The following is an 18,976-nucleotide window of genomic DNA, read 5'->3' on the forward strand; positions in this document are numbered from 1 at the left end:
CTAGAATGCCAGTTATTTGTCCTGGCAGGATGGGCTTTCACTTGGGTTGCACACAAACACAAACAGAGCATGCACGCATGCATGCAAAGAAAGGCAACAAAAGCAAAGCAATCGCCAACATGCTCCAAGTTGCACTCGACACCAGCATTGACTGGGCTGCCCCTTCAACCCTAGGCTGTGAGAACTCTGAGACAAACAGCACATTTGCTCTTTCAGCAACTGTCAGATAAAAATAACTCTCTGCCATAATTAGGTGTTAGTTTTTGCTCTACTGTGAAGCAACCAGGAGCACTCATCAGTGGTAGGGACCCCAGCCATCCTCACACACCTGGCGACGCAATCCACATCCATACTAAAATTCAGCAGCTTGTTGTAAAAAATACCACCCTCCTTGAAATGTTGTGTATGTAGTCCAGTTCAAACTGCTGCCTAATAAATCACAAACTTTTACTTGCAAGGACGAATCTATTGTATTGTCGCAGGCTTTCACGGCTGAAATCACTAGGGTGTTGTGGGTTTTCCGGGTCGTATGGCCGTGTTCCAGTAGTATTTTCTCCTGATGTTTCGCCTGCATCTGTGGCTAGCATCTTCAGAGGATCTTCCATACAACCCAGAAAACCCACAACACCCTGACAAAGCTTTTGTCTGCCCTGACAGCCAACACTGTGCTTTGCTGCTGTTGTTTTTGAAACGGGCACAGGGTGTCAAAAAGGGTGTCATTTCAGGCCATGCCGTCTGACCTCCCATCACTCTGAGGATAAACTGGGAGGAGGAGTAGTAGTTTGGATTTATATCCCCCCTTTCTCTCCTGCAGGAGACTCAAAGGGGCTGACAATCTCCTTGCCCTTCCCCCCTCACAACAAACACCCTGTGAGGTAGGTGGGGCTGAGAGAGCTCCGAGAAGCTGTGACTAGCCTAAGGTCACCCAGCTGGCGTGTGTGGGAGTGTACAGGCTAATCTGAATTCCCCAGATAAACCTCCACAGCTCAGGCGGCAGAGCGGGGAATCAAACCCGGTTCCTCCAGATTAGATACACGAGCTCTTAACCTCCTACGCCACTGCTGCTCCCCTGGGTGTTTCTGCTTTCCCTTCGGGTTGCCAATGGGCCCCAAGTGTCTAACATGAGTGAGATAATAAAGACTCTGGCGGGCTGGTAATTTATGTGGACCTTTTTGGCTATTTGGGATGCCTGTTTCCTAATACCAAACGTATCCCAGGAAGTTCACTCCAGAGACTGCGAACAGCAATTTGTAAAGAAAAGGGATGTTTTTGTTTTTATTCTTCTTCACCAGTAGCACGTAATACAGTACATTTTACCAAACAAAAAGTTTTTTAAAAGTGCATTATGCATCCCCTACTGTGAAGGTACAGTACAAAAACAATACTGCCTATTTAAATATGTATAAAAAAACAATATTAAGGAGAACAATGATGTACCAAAAAACACAGCTGTCAGTAATACAGTCAGAGAATGCCCACCGTTTGTGCCCGTTTTCTCAGGCACTGAGAGGGCCGCGCTATACCCTGATGGGATTGGTCATGACCTGCATGCGTTGGGACGCAGAACCAGTCACTGGAACACATCCATCCACCTGCCCTCACCTGGCTTATGACATAACCAGCCTAATGAATGCAGGAATGTGTACACAGTGCTGGGCTGGACTTCCATAATCCTGCCACTCTGTTCCACCACCACCCCAACCCCAACTCCTGCACTTGCTTGTCTGGGTCACACTCACTTCCTGTGGGTTGCAGCAGCACCTACAATCTCAAAGCCTGGGGCTGTGCTCAGCTGAGGAGAGGGCGTGCTGGCTTTGCCAGTGTCCGCTTTAAGAAAAGGTTCACCCAGGCTCATGTGAGAACAGGCAAACTACCCTTGCAACACAAACATGAGGCTGTTTGACCGGCAAGCATGAAGAAAAACTGGGCTAGTTTCAAAAGCATCTGGGAGAAACATGGGTTGAAGTCAAGGTGCCCCTTTGTGCATGGTCAGGTATGAGGCTGGGCAGCACTGTGGCTTCTGTTTCCACCGGGGGGGGGGGGGCACTTGATATACCCCACCTGCCTCAATCACTGCATAGATTAACCCAACAGGTGTGCAAATGTTCCGGAAGAGGGAATAGTTTTTTTAAAAAATTGAGCTTTTTTATTGACAGCTTTTCAAATAGCTAAAGTCAGCCATTTTAGAGGACAGGATGAGATAACCACGATATTTACAATTAGTATATGGTCTTACACTGACACCATAAAGACCCTAATACTAACAGGAACAAAGGAACAGCATCACTTAAATACACAGTATTTGTAAACTATTTGCAAGGCACTCAATTTAAAAGGACAGACAGACCACCGTTGCCCGGAGAAAAATAAAGCTGCTCCTTTTTCATTCATCAGACTGACTGACAGGCAGCTTCTGCATCTTTTTGGATTGACAACCCCCCTTTTTAAATTGGCAAACTGAAGGCTATATTTTTCCATTGGCTTATAGAAATATGGGAAGGGGGGTGTTGCAATGTAGACCTGAGATACATTAAAGGGGAAGGGAGAAAAGAAATAAACCATCTCCTGTAAAAAGAAAAAACATGGAAAACATGGCCCACGCAATCAGTTCCCACAGACCTCCCCGACTACAGCAACCACAAGGGGGAACTTGTGACAACAGGAAGTCTTGCGATATTAGCCAAGTCTGCCGGTACTGAAAGATAACAGGTTGCTCATTATAGCATTAAAATTAAATGGGCCTCGCCTCCTCCAGAGGGTCGCTTCTGTAACAAGCACCACAGCAGAGGTAGAGGAACATTGGACTCTGGATTGGGAGGGGCTTCATGTGCAACGTAAATGCAAAGGACATGGCACTCCGGTTTCCCTGGAGCCTGCACTGTCTGGCAGGCAGTCAGTGCTCTGGGTTTAAAGTCCCACCCCGGCAAGCGAGCGCAGTCCCAACATTACGGCTCCTGATGCACACAAAAAAGAATGTTGGAGACAGTCTGCAGTCAATAAACTGGAGACACGAGGGAGGAAAATCAGCAGCCGGCTATTCAACCCAACTGGGGACTCGCAGCTGAAAACACCACTTTGCCTCCAGCAAGTCTGGCGAAGCTGCTCAGTGGCAGTCTGCATTCCTCACCAGAAAAGTTGCAGGACACTCGTCATTGGAGAGGTGGCCAGAGGGCCAGCAGAGAGCGGCACGTGGGCGCCGCCTCCAGCCTCTTCCTCCTTTGCTGTTGCAGCTAAACTATTCCCATCTGACTGGGACTTGATAGGGCTTTCCAACAGAGAGGAACTTTCAGAAGCCCACTCCCTCCTTTTCATACCCCGCACGGAAAAGACGGAACTGAGAAATCCCACCAATGTCACCTCCTGAAGAAACTAAGGAACGTGGCAATCACATATGTAGCCTTTGGGCTTATGTAGGGGCCAAAAAAACCCCACACAAAACTCACTAAACACGTTTTAGAGTCTTGAATTCTGAAAAAAACTGTCCACAGTTCTTGAACATGCCAGGCACGGAGGGAGGGGCTGTGGGCAATGACCCCTCCCCCTTCCCAAATTAAGGAAGCCAGAGGCAATGGGGATGCACGTCAAGGGGGCCGCTGTGCACTGGACTTAGCAGAGCAGGTATACAGAGGAGCCACCCAGAAACAAGGACTCCTTCAGGCATAAGGAGACAAGATCTGTGAGGGTTTTCAAGTTCCAGATGCAAAATGCCAAGTAAAGCTCAGGAAAAATGCTGAAACTCATTAAGAATCTTGAAGCCCAGAGAGAACAAGGCTTTCCAGATGCACAGCACTGAGAAGATGCCTCCTTAAATCACTCTCACAGGTAAAAGGACGCTGCACGTAAAATGCTTTCCTGAAGTCAGTTACCCAGGTGCATGGCAAAACACCCACAGGTAGTGAACTCAGCTTGACGGAGATATAGTAACAACTTGAGCTTCTAACCTTAAGTGTCACTGCAACACGAAATGACAGCAGGAGAGACAACTCAAATTTGGCATGAAGGACAGCCCTTTGACTTCTTCTGCTTACCCAAGGGGTCCAGAGGAAGGGGATTAAACTGCAGAAGTGCGTTTGTGCATTTAACATCCGTCCCATTTGGAAATCTGGGGGACAGACACCAACGTACATGATTCCACGTCTGTTCTGCATTTGGACAGGAAGACGAAGGCCAACCATCCATGCACAGAACAAAGAGTTTTCCTCAGTTCCTCTCCTCTCCTGCAGCCTCTTCAGCCCCCTGAAAAGATCATTCCTGGGGGTGCAAGGCCCACCCAGAAGGACATAAGCAAGCGGGTGGGGGAATTGGAGAGCAGAGGAACGAGGGGGTTAAATTGATCCTCCACCTCCCCAAGGGTGGGGTGAGCTTTCATCCCATTGCCCCTCCTCGTTCCAGCCTCCCAACCGCTGTGGGTCCCTCAGCTGCAGGAATGATTCTTCCAGGGGTTGGAAGGGACTCCAGGAACAGAGAGGATTGTGGGAAGCCTCGGCGTGGATGGCTGGATACAAACCAGACTTGACAAAAATGCGCAGCGTTGTTTCCAGCACCCCAGCTATGGACTTTCAGGCAAGGAACAAGGGTATTGGCTTATGGCATGTGGGAAAGGTTCTACCAGTTGGCTCTTCGTCTGACTTGCCATTTTATCATGTTGGGTTTGCTTTCTTTACTTATCCCGAAAGAGAAAGGAGTCTCAAGTCTGTGCTCGATTCTTCACTCTGGTGGGTTTCACTGAACATGGGATGATGTAAACCCTGAGAAAGATTTCTGAGCTACCCCTAGATCTGCAGCAGGAACTTGCCCCGTGGTGAGAAAGCAGGGGCCCTGTGTCCCGTCTACCTGACTCAAACAGAAGCTCCATCATCGACTTGAAAGATAAATAAGGAATCCTGGTTTGCAGAAGAATTTACGGATGTGACAGGACCTTGAGTGGGGATCCTGGGGCACCTTCCTGCCTGAGCCTGTAATATATCTGTGGCTGCCTTGATCATCTACAGTTGTAAACTAACATAACTGATGGGAGGCAGCAGGATCGTGGCTGCCAGGCAACATCCCCTTGGACACTGCACTGGCCACTAGGGTTTGGGCTGAGCCAAAGATTATTCTGTGGGCAACACTGCCCTAGATATTTCCCACCCGCACCTCCAAATCAGCCGCATAAAGTCACCAAGTCCTCTCCACCGCTCACGTTTGTGTTTGGCCTGGGACTCGAGAGCGGCTGCTTGGTCTGCCCACTTTGCATCGTGAGAAGGCCCAGGGACTTCCATGAGAAGGACTAGTCTTTCTCTACTCCGCACACCAACCTGGCTAGGTCCAAGGAAGTCCAGGACAGTTCAGATTCGAAGCAGGCAGGATACAAAACCATGAGGGCTCTGCATCACACCAAACTCGGTTCAGGGGACCCCAAATGACCACAGAAAAACTAAGACAGGCCTTGGTTTTTAGCCCCAGGACTGCCAGGATCCTCTCTGCTCGATCAGCAGGACAAAAGCTTCAAGTAACAGCCAAGGGAAGTGCCACCTGGTCAGGCCTTCCTGCTGCCCCCCTTCCCATGGCATCATGCCATGACCTACCCCCACCCCTCAAAAAAAGACAGCACCACCCAACCCACGCTGAAGATGCTGCACAAAAGATCCATTAAGAAGCAACTTGAGCTTGGAGCAGCCACAGTCCTATCCTGAGACAACCTACAGCTCTTCTGCCTGCAAATCAAAAAATGCACAACAATTAACTAACAGATGGAGGAAGCCTCAGTCACTCACTAACCGTCCCGTCCTCACATAGGGACAAACAGCCAAAACCTTTTCAGTTGCCTTATATTCACACTTTTGAGCACCAGCTTGTGCCGTCAGCAATTATATGATCAACCTCTGCCTTCAAAAATGCTGCCACTGGAATCCAACTCCACAGACCTCAGAAGGGTTTGCGGACACCATTCCATCTGTCTTATTGGAACAGCTGAAACGGCATCAGCGATATCCCATCCCTCTGTTTCAACAAAGGGCAAGGAGTCACACGGGACTCTGGACAATCCATCCCACGAGACAGAAGCAACTCAACTATCGTCCCACAAAGTTCAATAAAACCACCGGTTCAAGAGCCATCACGGATAAGCCGTTTGTTGCTTGGTACCCGGCAAAGGAGCGTCAGGCATCAGGGAGCCTTACAGATAAGTCATTCCGAGCATGAATGACAGATGACAATTTCTAAAAAGTTATCCATTGCAGAGCAAGATTTATTTTTAAAAAAGAATCCCACCTATCTACATATAAATACTTAAACAATAGAGGTAGCATTTTCGTTGCCCTCTTAGGCTATTTTTAATCAAAAGGGCCTCCTAAAAATTGTGCCAGACGTGTGTGGCTTCTGCAGTTCTTTGGAACAAGCAGATTTTCAGCATTTGTGAAGCCAGACTCCCAGGAGGCCCCGCCCACCCACTAAATCACCCTTCACGCCTTTCCTTAGGGCGGTACACCCTTGTCAAAGATTTCCCCCCTTGCCAACCCTTGCTTGCAAGTACCGCCAGGAGGGGAGAACAAAGCCGCTGAGCTTTCTTATGATGATAAAACTGCATTTGGTACAGACTAATATAGCAGTAACAGAATTCTAAAACAATTACAAATGTGTCAACTTTTCCCTTCCCAAAGAGTGCTCTTCAACTTCCCCACGGTGGATTTCACCAGCAGTCTGGTGCCCACTTCTGTATTCTTCCAAGCCGACTGTAAGTTGCAGAGCATGGAAGCCTCGCTCAGTTTGGCCTCTTTCAAGTCTGCCAACGCAGAAGTGTCCATTTCACTCGTTAAGTCCTCCGAGGACAGGTTCAGACTCCCCAACTTGGCCAGAGAGTTGGAGCGCTTCAGAGGAGACGAGACTGTCAGCCCAGCCAGCCGCAGCCTGGTTTCTATCTCCTGGGTCCGCTGCTTCACCAGGCCGGGCTTGCCTCGCACGCTGTGGATGCTGTCGCTGCTGGAACTCCGCGTCAGGTTGGAGCTCCTAGAAGAGGACGGCGTGTAGCAAACAGTCTTCAGGAAGTCTTTTGTGAAGCTGCTCATGTGGTCGGCTTTGCCAAAAATGGGTGTGGAGGTTTTCTGCGACACCCCTCCTGCGACAGGGAAAGTTTTCAGCAGCTTTTCAGTAACGTTCTGTGTGTCTTGAGTGCCTGCAAGCGGCGGCTCCCGAAGAGGTAGTTGATGCTGCTGAGCCACTAAGTCCGGGGTCTCCTCGGGGATGGCCATATCAGAGGGGTTCCCAGGACATTCCCTCCCCTGGCCCGCCGCTGCCTCTGAGGGCAGGCTCTTCAGGCGCTCCAGTTCTTTGGTGTGTTTCCGAACCAGTCCTGCTTTCTGCAGCTGAATTAGCGACTCCTGATGCTGCATCAAGTAACTGTTGCTAGTCGGTTTTTCTAAATCTTTACTGAACAGCAAGTACTTCAGGTCCTTTGTCGGTCTGACCTCTTTCCTTGGAGGAGAATCCTCTTTCAGGACTTCGCTGAAGAGGGCATTCTTATCGCACAGAGAATTCCTCTGGCCAAGCAAGTCCCCAGCGGGTGCCTTGGATACATCTTTGGCCTTTTCCAAAGTATCAAACGGCCAACTGGGCAATGGTTTCATGCTGTCAACATCCTGAGAGTTACTTTCGGTCAGAACTGAAGGCAAAGCATTGGTTTTAGCCCCACGGATTTCCATAGGAGGGGACTGCTGAAGCGCCTGCTCTAAAAACTCAGGTGTCTCATGGGAGAGGAATGAGGGCTGTGTGCAGATTGTGGAACTGTGGCATGGAGGAACAGGATGCAGGTTCTCGCATGATTCCCCAAAGGATTCTGCAGAAGTGCTGGCTGAGGAATACATGCAGCTGGCGCAAGATTTGTAGGAAGGTTTCACTTTGTTGAGGATGCCAAAGATAGCATCATGCTAAAAAGAATAAGAACAGAAGAACAGAACAGGGAATTAAGAACATGCATGAGGATCAGTGAGGTAGTTTGGGACATGTTTCTCAGATAAACAGGGGTCTGCAGGCTTGACAGCCCCTCCCAGATGGATCACATGCCAGGCCCCCCTGCCAGCATGGCCAATTGGCTATGCTGGCAGGGGCTGATGGGAATTGTGGTCCGTGAACATCTGGAGAGCCGCAAGTTGCAGACCCCTACAGCGACATGGCAGCTAACCGGAAGCTCCAGGCTGATGTGTTTAATGCCCTTGCAAGGCACCACAGAACTTGAAAAGTTCCCAAGCAACATCCTTTGGAGTACTCCATGCTGGAGTTGGACCGTTACACTCTCCTCAGGGCCCGGCTTGTGGTTACAGCCCACCTCTGCCTTGGACTCACAATGCAGCTGTGAGTCAACAGCGCTCCGGCAGTTTCCTGATTGGAACAAGAATATTGGCGCAATGTCATCTTCAGGCAAACGCAGTCCTTTATAAAATTGGAACTACTGTATAAATCAGTATTTATTTGATTCTATTAGTGTATTATTCACTATTTGCTTATTATGGGGGCATTACTCAGATATATGTTGGAACGACTTCAGCGTATTGCCCTCTGACTCATTATATGGGCGATATCATAAAATGTCATTTCTGATTAGATCTACCCATGTGGACAACGTGAGAAAAGAAATAATTACCCATGTTCTTTTATTTATTTTTTCACTCTAAAATGTGAGTTAAATTTATTGATCTGTTGCTTTGTGGCAAGGAATGCTGCTCTGGTGATTTTAAAATATCTCTTTGTATGACTAACCAAAATCTAAAAATAACTTGATCACAAGGTTTTTACAAAAAGCAATTAGATACTGTGAATCGAAAGCTGTATACTTTAACAGCTGATTTTGTAATGTTTCTATCCAATTTTACTTTATTTGTGTTTTGTAATGCAACTTCGTACTGATCACATTTCATTTTAACCCTTTTGTCATTTAAATGCCAAGAAAGGCTTTGTATTTGTGGAATGGATTTAAGGACGCCAACACGGCTCCACGAAGGAAGCCTGGGAGAGAGCGCCATCTATAGGGCATATGTAAACAAGACAACTAATTCAGGCCCCCAAATCCTCATGCAGGCAAGTCACGATTTCTCAGCTTCCCTGGGTAAAAGGAAGAATTGTGGACTTCCTCCACTTAGTTGTCGTGAGAGTGTGGTAGAAGAGCCACAAGGATTACCAGAAGCATGCTCTTTCTATTGTTGCACACTGGCCGTCCCAGAAACCCCCAAAGCACAGATTCTAAAACCCACCTTCTCAAATGGTGGTGAAACCAGCCAGCACAACGGCCTCCAGCTTCTCTTCCAGATGTCATCCTCTCTGATAGACAACACCACAGAACATCCCCAGCTGGCTGCGAGAACTCCTGACCTCAGCAGCAGCCACAGAAGTAGCACCTGTTGTTAGTTTTATGGTCACTTCTGTTAGGTAGGAGGACCTATATTTCCAGATAGCAGGGATTGCTGGTTTCCCATCAGCTCTGCCAGCATGGCCAGTTGGCCATGCTGGAAGGGGGCTGATGGGAATTGTAGTCCATAACATCTGGAGTGCCAAAGGTTCGCCCACCATGGGTCTCTGCAAGGCTGTGGTGGCCTCCGCTATGCCTGGATTCTCCAGGGAGGCCACTTCCCCGGCTCCCCACCTTGACTGCTGCTGGTTTTGGGGCTGCCAGGGTGGGTGGGAACACCATCCCTCTATCCCTCCCGCCTCCCCACGTAGGAAATCCTGCTATGTTTTGCTGTGGGTAGTTAAATAGGGCGGGCTCTTTTGTGCAGCAAGTTTCCTTTCTATTGCTGGTACCTGTTATTGAAGTCAATGTGATAGCCCTGTTCTGAGGCAGAGAGGCAGGATCTATGCTTTCAAAACCAGTACACAAACTGGCAGCCATTCTCTCTCCAGGACTCTGGACAGAGAAACATCTTTCCCAACACCTCCTTTTAGGGAAAACAAAAGGCCAGCCTAGAAGTCATTCCTTCCAAAATAACCCCCAGCAGGAATGCCCAAGGTGGGATGTCTCTGCTGGTGATCCAGGGACAGGGGACCCTCTCTAGACCGCCAGTTCGTTTGGCGGCACCAACTTCAGCTCTGAAACTCCCTCCCTCTCCACCTCTCAAAACTGGCAGTCTGGGCTTGCTGTTGTTGGTGGTGCTATTCAGGTTCTCCCAGTTCAGCCTGCTCTCCTCCTCCTGCTCAGATGAGCGCCGCTTCCACCTCTCAATGTGGGGCTTCTCCTCTCGGGGGTCTTCCTCTTCCGGAACAGCAAGGCTGGGCATGACCACGTCTTTCAGGAGGCTGATCTCAGATTTCTAGCCTTGGCTGGTTGTTCCAGCCTCCCAGGCCAGGGAGGCCTCTGTCTCCCTCCTTCTGACCCTCCCACTTCTCCACCGCATTCTGTCTGAGAAGTCCGAAAGGGTCAGGTCCACAGCATTCTCGCCTCAGCCTCCAGAAGGACATCTCGCTCTGGGTCTTCTACCTGGAAGAAGGATTCCCTGTTGCCAGGCAGAGAGTCGGAGAGGCGCCTGAAGCAGTAGTGGAAGCCCACCGCTTCCTGGCTGATCCTTGGATCTGCACAGGCAGACTGGCAAGGAGGGTCCAGGTCGACCTCAAGATTCTCCAACAGGAAGGCATTGGGGCTGCTGGAGCCGTCAGAGTTCTGGGGGAGGCGGTCGTCCGACTGCTGCTTCCACAGCTTGTTATGACGCTGCTTACTAAGGAGCAAGGAGAGAAAAGTGATCGGCCATCAGGCAAAACAAAGCCCCCTGCACTGTGGACAGGGGATGAACTGCAAGGGCGGGAACTGCTGTTAGACCTAACTACCTGTCCTTCTGGATCCAGCGGCCCCTCTTGGCTGATAAAAGCTTCGCCGTGGGAGGAGTTGACCGACCTACCTGTTGAATTATAGTCAACTGCTCCCCTTGAGCAAGGAGGTAAGTTTCCGAGTAGGTTGGAAGGAGGCAGTAACCCATACTCTGTAAAAGACCAACTTTAGATCCCGGGCGCATCTGGCCAACTATCAGCCCTCGCTTCAACTTGTCGCTCTTTGGGAAGGTAATTGAGAGAGTGGTGTTGGAGCAGCTTCAGGGCTTCCTGGAGGGGACTTGATCGGTGCTTTCGATCCCTTTCCAGTCCGGGTTTTTCCGTGCTGGGCATGGGGACGGAGACCGGGTCCTCATTAAGCTATCACTAGACATGCTACTCGCGATGCAGCTAGACCAAAGGCATGATCGGGTTCGCTGCTTGTGTTACTTTGATCTCACAGCAGCGTTTGATGGTCGGGACACGACCTTTTGATTCAATCGCCATGGCAGCTCTGGAGTGCGGGGGGCATTGTCCCTCCAAATGGATTGCCTCCGCTTTCTCCAGGGTCCGAGGAGATCTCAGCAGGCGTATGGTCGCGGGTTGAGGCCTCCCAGAGAGTTCCACTCTAGTTGTGGGGGAGTTCCTCTGGGGGCCTTGGCTTCCTCGGGCTTTGTTATTTAATATCTACATGCGACTCCCTTGCTCAGCTGGTGCGGGAGCTTTGGCTGGCTCTGTCACCAATAATGTGGATGACATACCCAGCTCATACGGTTGATGGAGAGAGGGGCGGCTCTGCCCCCCGCGGTGCTCTACAGCATTGTCTTGGAGCTTCCACGCTGGTTGGTTGAAGCAGAGTAGGTTAAAAGCTGAAATCCAACAAAGACGGAGGTCCTCTGGCTGGGCAATGGGGAGACCAAAGGGAATTCCAGCAGCCACTTATATTGGAGGGGTCGTCAAGCACCCTCGGCATCCCTGGCCTCAGTAGGCCTGGGGGGTCCTACTTGGACTTCTGCCTTTGTCAATGGAGAGCCAGGTGGCCCCATGTTACCCAGGATTAAGTGCGTTTTTCATCTTCGCCAAGGCAACGGCGTTGGCTGAAACCAATTTCATCTCCCAGACTGACCTGGCCACTGCTTGATCCATGCTGACAGTCACCCCGCTGGTTAGATTACTGTAACTTCGCTTTTCAGCGCTGGCCTTCCCTCCCTTCGCGATTGATCCCGTTGAAGTTGCCGCTGGTCCAGAGATGCAGCGGCCACTGCTACTGACAGGTGGTGATTACTCCAGACCATATCACCCTCTGTGCTACTGGGCTCGTATTCACTGGCTCCCAGTGGAGTTCCGGACCGCCTTCAAGCAGTGCTGGTAATAACCTTTAAAGGCCTTACTGCAGATGCATGGGGCCCTCGCTATCTACCGGGACCGCGATCACCCCTTATAAACCTTCCACATAGGCCACTCGCGCCGGGCAGTAAGGCAGAATTGTTGGTGACCCTCTAGCCCTCGCTGACGATGCTGTTGAGCCTCGACCAGACCTGGCCAGGGCCTTTACTGCTCTTGGCCCCAGCCTGGTGGAATACCTTACCCTCTATCAGTCCGGGCCCTGCGGGATCTTGGTGGAGTTCCCGCAGGGCCTGTAAGACATAGAGATTATTCCACCGGGCCTTGAGAGGCTGGCGGCTGTTCTACTGCCCCCCCCCACTGAAACTCTGCTTCAATTTCCATCTTTGTCATCCTTCGGGGTTGAGCACCTGCTGTGACTCCCATCTGGGCCCACCTGTTCCTCCTCTAGTTCTTCTTTCCCTCTTTTCCCCTTTGTTTTTTTAGCCTTTAGGAACCGAGCTTCGTTTGAACCATGTTTTATACTGGGTTGAATGGCTTGGATTGTTTCTAATTATATGTAATTGCTGCCGGAGGTTTTAATGTTTACGTTATGTTGTTGAGTTGCTGTTAATAACAGCCATAGTTGTTGAGCCGAGTTCCTCGAATGGCCTCGGGAAGAGGCGGCCTATAAATCTAAAATATAAATAAATAAATAAATAAAATAAATAAATAAACACTCGTGGAGAATGCCAAGAAGGGCTACAGCACTACAGTTAAGCAGAAACCATCCTAACAGACTTCCCTCCAGGCACGCGGTGCTATGCAGAGTGACATCAATCAAGACTGGTCTCTGCCCTGAACAGCTTGCAATGCAAGGTGGGGGAAGGGAGGGAGGTGGCAACGTTTTTATGAGAACAAACATTTCATTTCTCTGCTGAACACGAATCTGCATGGTGGTGATGAAACAGGCAAATGCACAGAGACAACTTCACACAAAGGCTTCTGGGGACCAAGAGCAGCACGCAGCCAAGAGGCATCAGTTCTGCAGGACTGGCTACACTGCCCGGCCTGGGAGTTGCTTGGGTTCTTGTTCGCCTGTACCCAAGAGATGTGGCAGCCACTGTCTACACCTCTGAGCAATCCCTAAGCAGTGGCTATGGATCATGAAATTCCCCATCAGTATGGTCAAGTGTTCCTGCCCTAGAAGACTATTGCTCTGGCTGTTTGCAGATGTGTGGCTCTCTTCAATATCAAAGGAGGAGGGTCACAGAGTCTGGGGGTAAACCTCACCATACCTGGCATCCAAAATGCCTTCATATTCCAAGAGCTGCCTCATGAAGCCAGCTGCTCTGGTCACAGCGATGCATGCTGCTTGCTTCTCATACATAGTTATAGGCTTTTTCCAAGGACCAGCCACACTCCTTCATGGCATAGGCGATGACCGTCGATGCAGAGCGGCTGACACCCATTTTGCAATGGACCAGACACTTGGAGCGATTTTTCCTGGAGGGGAAAAGTGACCAGAGAGAATGTCATCTTTGCTTCCACAGTCTTCAGTATCGTTGGCGTGCCCTGCAAGGCGGGAACGGAAGCTGCTTCTTCTGCCCAACAGGACACATGCAACGGGAGCAACCAACGCCTTCCTGAGGTGCGGCGGCAGCTGAATGCAAACCCTGCCTCCAAAGTGCACACTGCAGGGGCTTTGGGAAGGTCGGTCACTCTCTGCCCAGCTCCTCTGGGAAACAAGACACTCGCCTCGCAGGGCAGGCATGCAGAGGATGACAGAATTGCACAGCACATCAACCATGCTAATTCTGTGGCATGCAATTCCCCTGTGAGCTTCTTCCCAGAGAATGCTGAGCAGCTACAAATGATATGAGATACAGGACAACCAGCGGTCCTTGTCTGTTCAAAGCTCTCTGCTGTCCTCTTGCCCTTCCTTTGCCTCAAGTTTCCCCTGCAGTTAAGGTCCAAAGCTTCCAGCATGGCTGGTGCACTCCCCCCCCCCCAGCCCATTGTCTTCCTGCTCCCTCAACAGCTCCCACTACAAGCCCCACTGTCCACAGACCCCCTCCCCCCTCCTTCAGCCCCTCTTCTGGCTGGCCCCTTCTCCTCAAAGCTCTCCCACCAGCCATTCCAGCCATGGCAGATTCCCACCCGGGGGCATGTCACAAACAATCATACATGGAGAGAACATTTTCAAAGGTCTGTTGGGCCAATTCCAGCTGGTAGTTTTGCTGCAGAAAACAGGAACTGTTTTTTGTGTGTGTTGCTAGTAAAGCCGATTCTTTTCGACCTTTATAAACTATCCCCTTTGATAGGCAGGGAAGTGATTTTTTAGAATCTGCCTCCTCTTCCAAGATAACATCTCTAACCAAACCAGCTTTAAATATTCCATATGCAGGCTAGCCAAATCTAATCTCAAAAAAACCTTTATTAGGCATAAAACCGAGGTGCCAAGAATTTCAAATACAATAAAAGATCATTATTGCTCAACTTGCAGTACACAGAGTAGTGAATATAGCAACAGCTTCGAGATTTCAACATTAGAGTTATTTAGAAGCTTTTAGCCATTTTTATTTTATCAGAAAGGAGCATAAATCCTGTTAGTAACACAGTTCTCAAATGCGGTTCTTGATGTTAAGTTGTATTTTTTGAACAAATGAAGCAGAATATGAGAAAGTGTATCAGTTAGTATCAGGACAAAATCACGACAGCAACGCCATTTGTGGAGATAACCAGAGAAGCTTAATCTTGAAGATGTGCACCGGAACGAGGTAAGAGTTACACCTTGCTCTAGTCATGACCCATCTGGGTAGTTGTAATTAAATAAAGTTGTTCCCAGTGCATATAGCGGGCTAGATTTCTGAGGGATAATCCCAGAGGAATATTGAGAGCAAGAAGCTGGCGCCAAGCTCAGGAGAAATTGGTACTCTTTGATCAAATAACAATCTAGTCTTTAAGCGCATGGTAAATCTCCTGAGCGGTGAGCATTTGTATGAGAGCCTCCTAAGAGAAGCCTACATGGAAAGATCTTTTTCCCCAATAGCTGCAGGAAGGCTAATAATTCGCACAAACCTACTGTCCCCATTCTGAGGTAACTGGGGCGACCTGTTGGCAGCCTTCATAGCACACCTGGCTGTTCACTGCTGGAGGCAGGATGCTGAATTAGGTGGATCACAGAGAATATATCACCACCCAGAAGAGGACGTGTTTCCTTTCCCCCCGCCAGGCAGCAACAAGGGTCATTTGTGTGCTTCTACTTACTTGGCTTTGTTGATGAAGTGGTAGGCCTCGTTCCAGTGGGCCAGAAGGTCTGTCGTCTCTTCATCGTAGACCCGTATGTTGTGGTATGCAAACAAGCCCGGGAAAAAGTTATCGATCTCCTGGTGGCGCTTTTTAAGATGCTTAGTCGACTTACTGCAAAAGTGCGATGGAAATGGATGGAACCCATGAGCGTGGTCGTGCTGGGAAAGGAGGGCCACTAAAAATGGCGCCCTTGTTCTCTCCTCCCTCCCTCCCCTGAACAAGGGGCTGCCCGTGCCTGTAGGGGTAAAGCAAAGTGGAAATTCAGAGTCAAGAGCAATGCTCTGCAAATAAATCACACCGAAAAGCTAAGTACAGTAGGAGTGGCGAACCTTTGGCATCTCCAGATGTTATGGACTACAATTCCCATCAGCCCCTGCACCAGCATGGCCAATAGGGCTACGATGGCGAGATTGATAATGGCAACAATCCACTAAATATCTGGAGTATATAAGAGTTTGCCACCACGAGCTAAGAATAAAGGCTGCACATATCCCCCTCATTTTTGCGGACAACTTTGCGCCATTTTGCTATTCTGCTTGGGGTGTGTTGTATTTTTAAATCACGTTACAGAGAAGAGTCACGAGGTACCACCGCTGGTAAGCCCCTCCCACCCCACATTTAAATCTCCTTCAGCCACCTTTTTGATTCTGAAATCCAGACTAGGCATTGACAGCTCCCTTGCAAGCATAAGGACTAAATACCTGCTCTGAGGTCTGACATGAAAACAGAGATCCTCAGAAGTCAGCTCTGAGTTCTGTGGGTTTGTAATTACACTCCCTCCTCAATTGGTGCTCTCAACAAATCCTCCCACCCGAGAATGTACAGGACAAACGAAGCTCAACAAGGTCCTTAACAGAGGTGCGGTATTTACTTATTTATTACATTTCTATATCCCACCCTCCCCGACCAAAGTCAAGCTCAGTGAGAGCGGGTTGTGAAAGAAGTGGAGTTGTTTCAGTCAGTGAGCAACGGCCCATAGAGAGGCCGGACTAGCGTTCCACATCCATGTGAGCTCCCAAAAAAGGCACCTGGTGGGCCACTCTGCGGTAGCAGTTGGACTAAGATGGACTTTGGTCTGATCCAACACAACTTGTTCTTATGTTCTTATGTTCTTATGAAGTTGTCCTTGTGGTGAGAAGTTGCACTTTGAAGGACCTTTCCCAAAATTCCTCATTACCTGATGTTAAACACACACACACAAGCGGGTTGACCCCTGGAAAATCACCAAGGAATGTCCCAGAAGCGCTCTTTTCAAGGAGCCTCCCCAGGGCTGCTCCAGGCAAGAATGACTTAAGATGTTTATCTCACCCCATTGGAAGCAGAGGGAGATCTGTTTACACTGCACACTAAATACCCCTGGTATTTTCCACATCACTTTTGCACCACCAAACAACAACCCTGCTGTTCCTCTCTGTTCCCTTGGCACATGCAAGACTACTTCCTGGCTCGCTACATTCCCAGTCCTTGTCAAAATACTGCCAACCTCAAGGCCATCAGACCAGAGTCCATCTTGCTTTCACATCCTGCACGTGAGCTCCCGAAGGCACCTGGTGGGCCACTGTTTGAGTAGGCGAGAGTGCTGTGGACTAGATATGGACTCTGGTCTACGGCCAACTAACTTGTTCTTATGTTCTTATGAGCAAAACCAACAATGCAAAGGATGCTAAAAAGCCACAGTTGGACTCTCCATGCTGAGGTCCGATTCCCGAGAAAAAGCTGTTAAGGGAACACCTGGTGCTGCTAGACTCCAGCCCAACACTCCAAAGTTAAGAGTTAGCGAACAAACAAACGTCTCAAACAGGGATAAGCACCAGTCCCTGGTCTTTCAGAGCCATCATAAAACTTCAAGCTGCCAGCTGAGCTCAGCGCTGACACTGTGTTCTTCCCAATGGACCAGCACCAAATCCATGCACATCTGAAACTGGGGATTTCTGCAGTTTGTTGCTGATGGTGAACTTCTTGCTAGTTCCGTTCAGGTAGGGAAGCCATCGATACTCACCCAGAGCCCCGAGGTTCCTTCCAGGTTGCGAGGTATTCCATTTCCAGACTTCTTGCAGGAAGAATCACAACGGTCAGGGACATCGCGGGCAAGCTTGGCTCTTGAGAGATGCAGAAGGCAACACCCACTCCCAGGGGAGGCGGGTTCGCCGCAGCCTGCTGCTCACCAAAGGTACACAGATGATCGGGGTAATGAGGGAGGGTTTGTCACATCTGCCCTCGAGGTGGGATGAGCAGCATCTCATTGTCAATAAACTCCTTGAACTCTTTCAGGCTGCAGCTCATCTGCTTCTCCAGCTCATTCCGGATCTGCAAGAATTACTGTACAGTGAGGGGAACGAATGATCTGACGCGCCCGTGCGCAGGGGAGCCCATGGTGCGGTCCTGGGCACAGAATGGATATGGGCGGCCAACTTTGCTTACTTCTTTAGAGGTCACATTTTCCAGATCTTTGCTCATCATTATGCTCCGGAGTTGGGCCTTGATGAGGCGCTCGGCCCGCTCCCTCTCGGTCGGCCTGCAAAAGGGACGAGGCAGACAGGAGTCTTGTGGGTCTCTCAGGGGCGACTGGGCTTGATCAAGCTCTTCTGCTGCAGACCAAATGGGCTATCCCACAGGATGGCGCCCGGAGACAACTCCTTCTCCGAGCCCCCCCCCCACCCCCGTGCAGCCTGGCTTTTGGGCAAAAGCTGGCCTGCATGGGGGGCAGGGGGCGGGGCTTGGGGGCGGGGCCCCACTCGGAGCCCTGTCCCAACCTTCCATGCAGGCCAGCTTTTGCCCAAAAGCCAGCCTGCACGGAGGCGCGGGGGGGTCTCAGCAGTGGGTCTTGGTGGCGTGCAGCTGGGGCGCATGTTGTTTGGTCACATGGGGCAGGGCGCTCGGCCTGGTGACTCCATGTCCCTACAGGCTGTATGCCTCCGGACTACCCTCTGAAACCCTCATTCTCCAAAGACTATCTGGGAAGGAAACCTTCAGGAAGCTTGAAATTAAATGGGGAAGACCCACTTGTCCACATATAAAGCTGGCGAGTCGGGGCGGGTGGACTCCAGGTCCTGCATGGCGTTCCACTCGTTGATGCAGCTCTGGTCTGAGGCGATGCAGCTCTCGTAGTAGGTGGCCCAGACGAGCGCCATCCCGCCCGGGAAGTAGTTGTATCGCCGCGCAACCTCGCAGGACTTGTGGAGGATCTGCAGGGCAGACCTGAAAATGCAGAAACCCAGTGTCAAGACCGCAAGAGCAGGAACATGGCCAGATAAATAATTACCGTGTTTCCCCGAAAAGAAGACAGTGTCTTATATTAATTTTTGCTCCCAAAGATGCGCTATGTCTTATTTTCAGGGGATGTCTTATTTTTCTGTGTTCTGTTCATCGGGCATGCTTCCAAACAAAAACTTTGCTACGTCTTACTTTCGGGGGATGTCTTATATTTGGGGAAACAGGGTAGCACACAAGCAAACATTATTTAGAAAACTGATATGCTGTCTCTCCAGAGACCAGATTGGGGTGGTTCACCCAGCAAAAATAATACTTTACTCATAATCCTAGAAACACCAATGTAAAAATCATTAATAATAAA

The 18,976-nt window shown here is 49.9% G+C and overlaps 1 protein-coding gene across 1 annotated transcript in view; it reads right to left on the reverse strand.

Moving 5' to 3' along the window:
- Nucleotides 1–1,251: 1,251 nt before the first annotated feature.
- Nucleotides 1,252–18,976, reverse strand: part of SSH1 (slingshot protein phosphatase 1) — a 42,279-nt gene continuing 24,554 nt past the window's right edge. The window contains 10 exon segments of the mRNA XM_048513879.1: nt 1,252–7,904; nt 8,159–8,355; nt 10,079–10,217; nt 10,406–10,679; nt 13,389–13,438; nt 13,440–13,596; nt 15,361–15,500; nt 17,524–17,709; nt 17,824–17,917; nt 18,406–18,600. Coding sequence (XP_048369836.1) covers nt 6,621–7,904; nt 8,159–8,355; nt 10,079–10,217; nt 10,406–10,679; nt 13,389–13,438; nt 13,440–13,596; nt 15,361–15,500; nt 17,524–17,709; nt 17,824–17,917; nt 18,406–18,600 — 2,716 coding nt within the window. The 3' untranslated portion in view covers nt 1,252–6,620.

Source organism: Sphaerodactylus townsendi, linkage group LG13 (assembly GCF_021028975.2).
Source record: "Sphaerodactylus townsendi isolate TG3544 linkage group LG13, MPM_Stown_v2.3, whole genome shotgun sequence".
In the NCBI taxonomy this organism is placed as follows: Eukaryota; Metazoa; Chordata; class Lepidosauria; order Squamata; family Sphaerodactylidae; genus Sphaerodactylus; species Sphaerodactylus townsendi.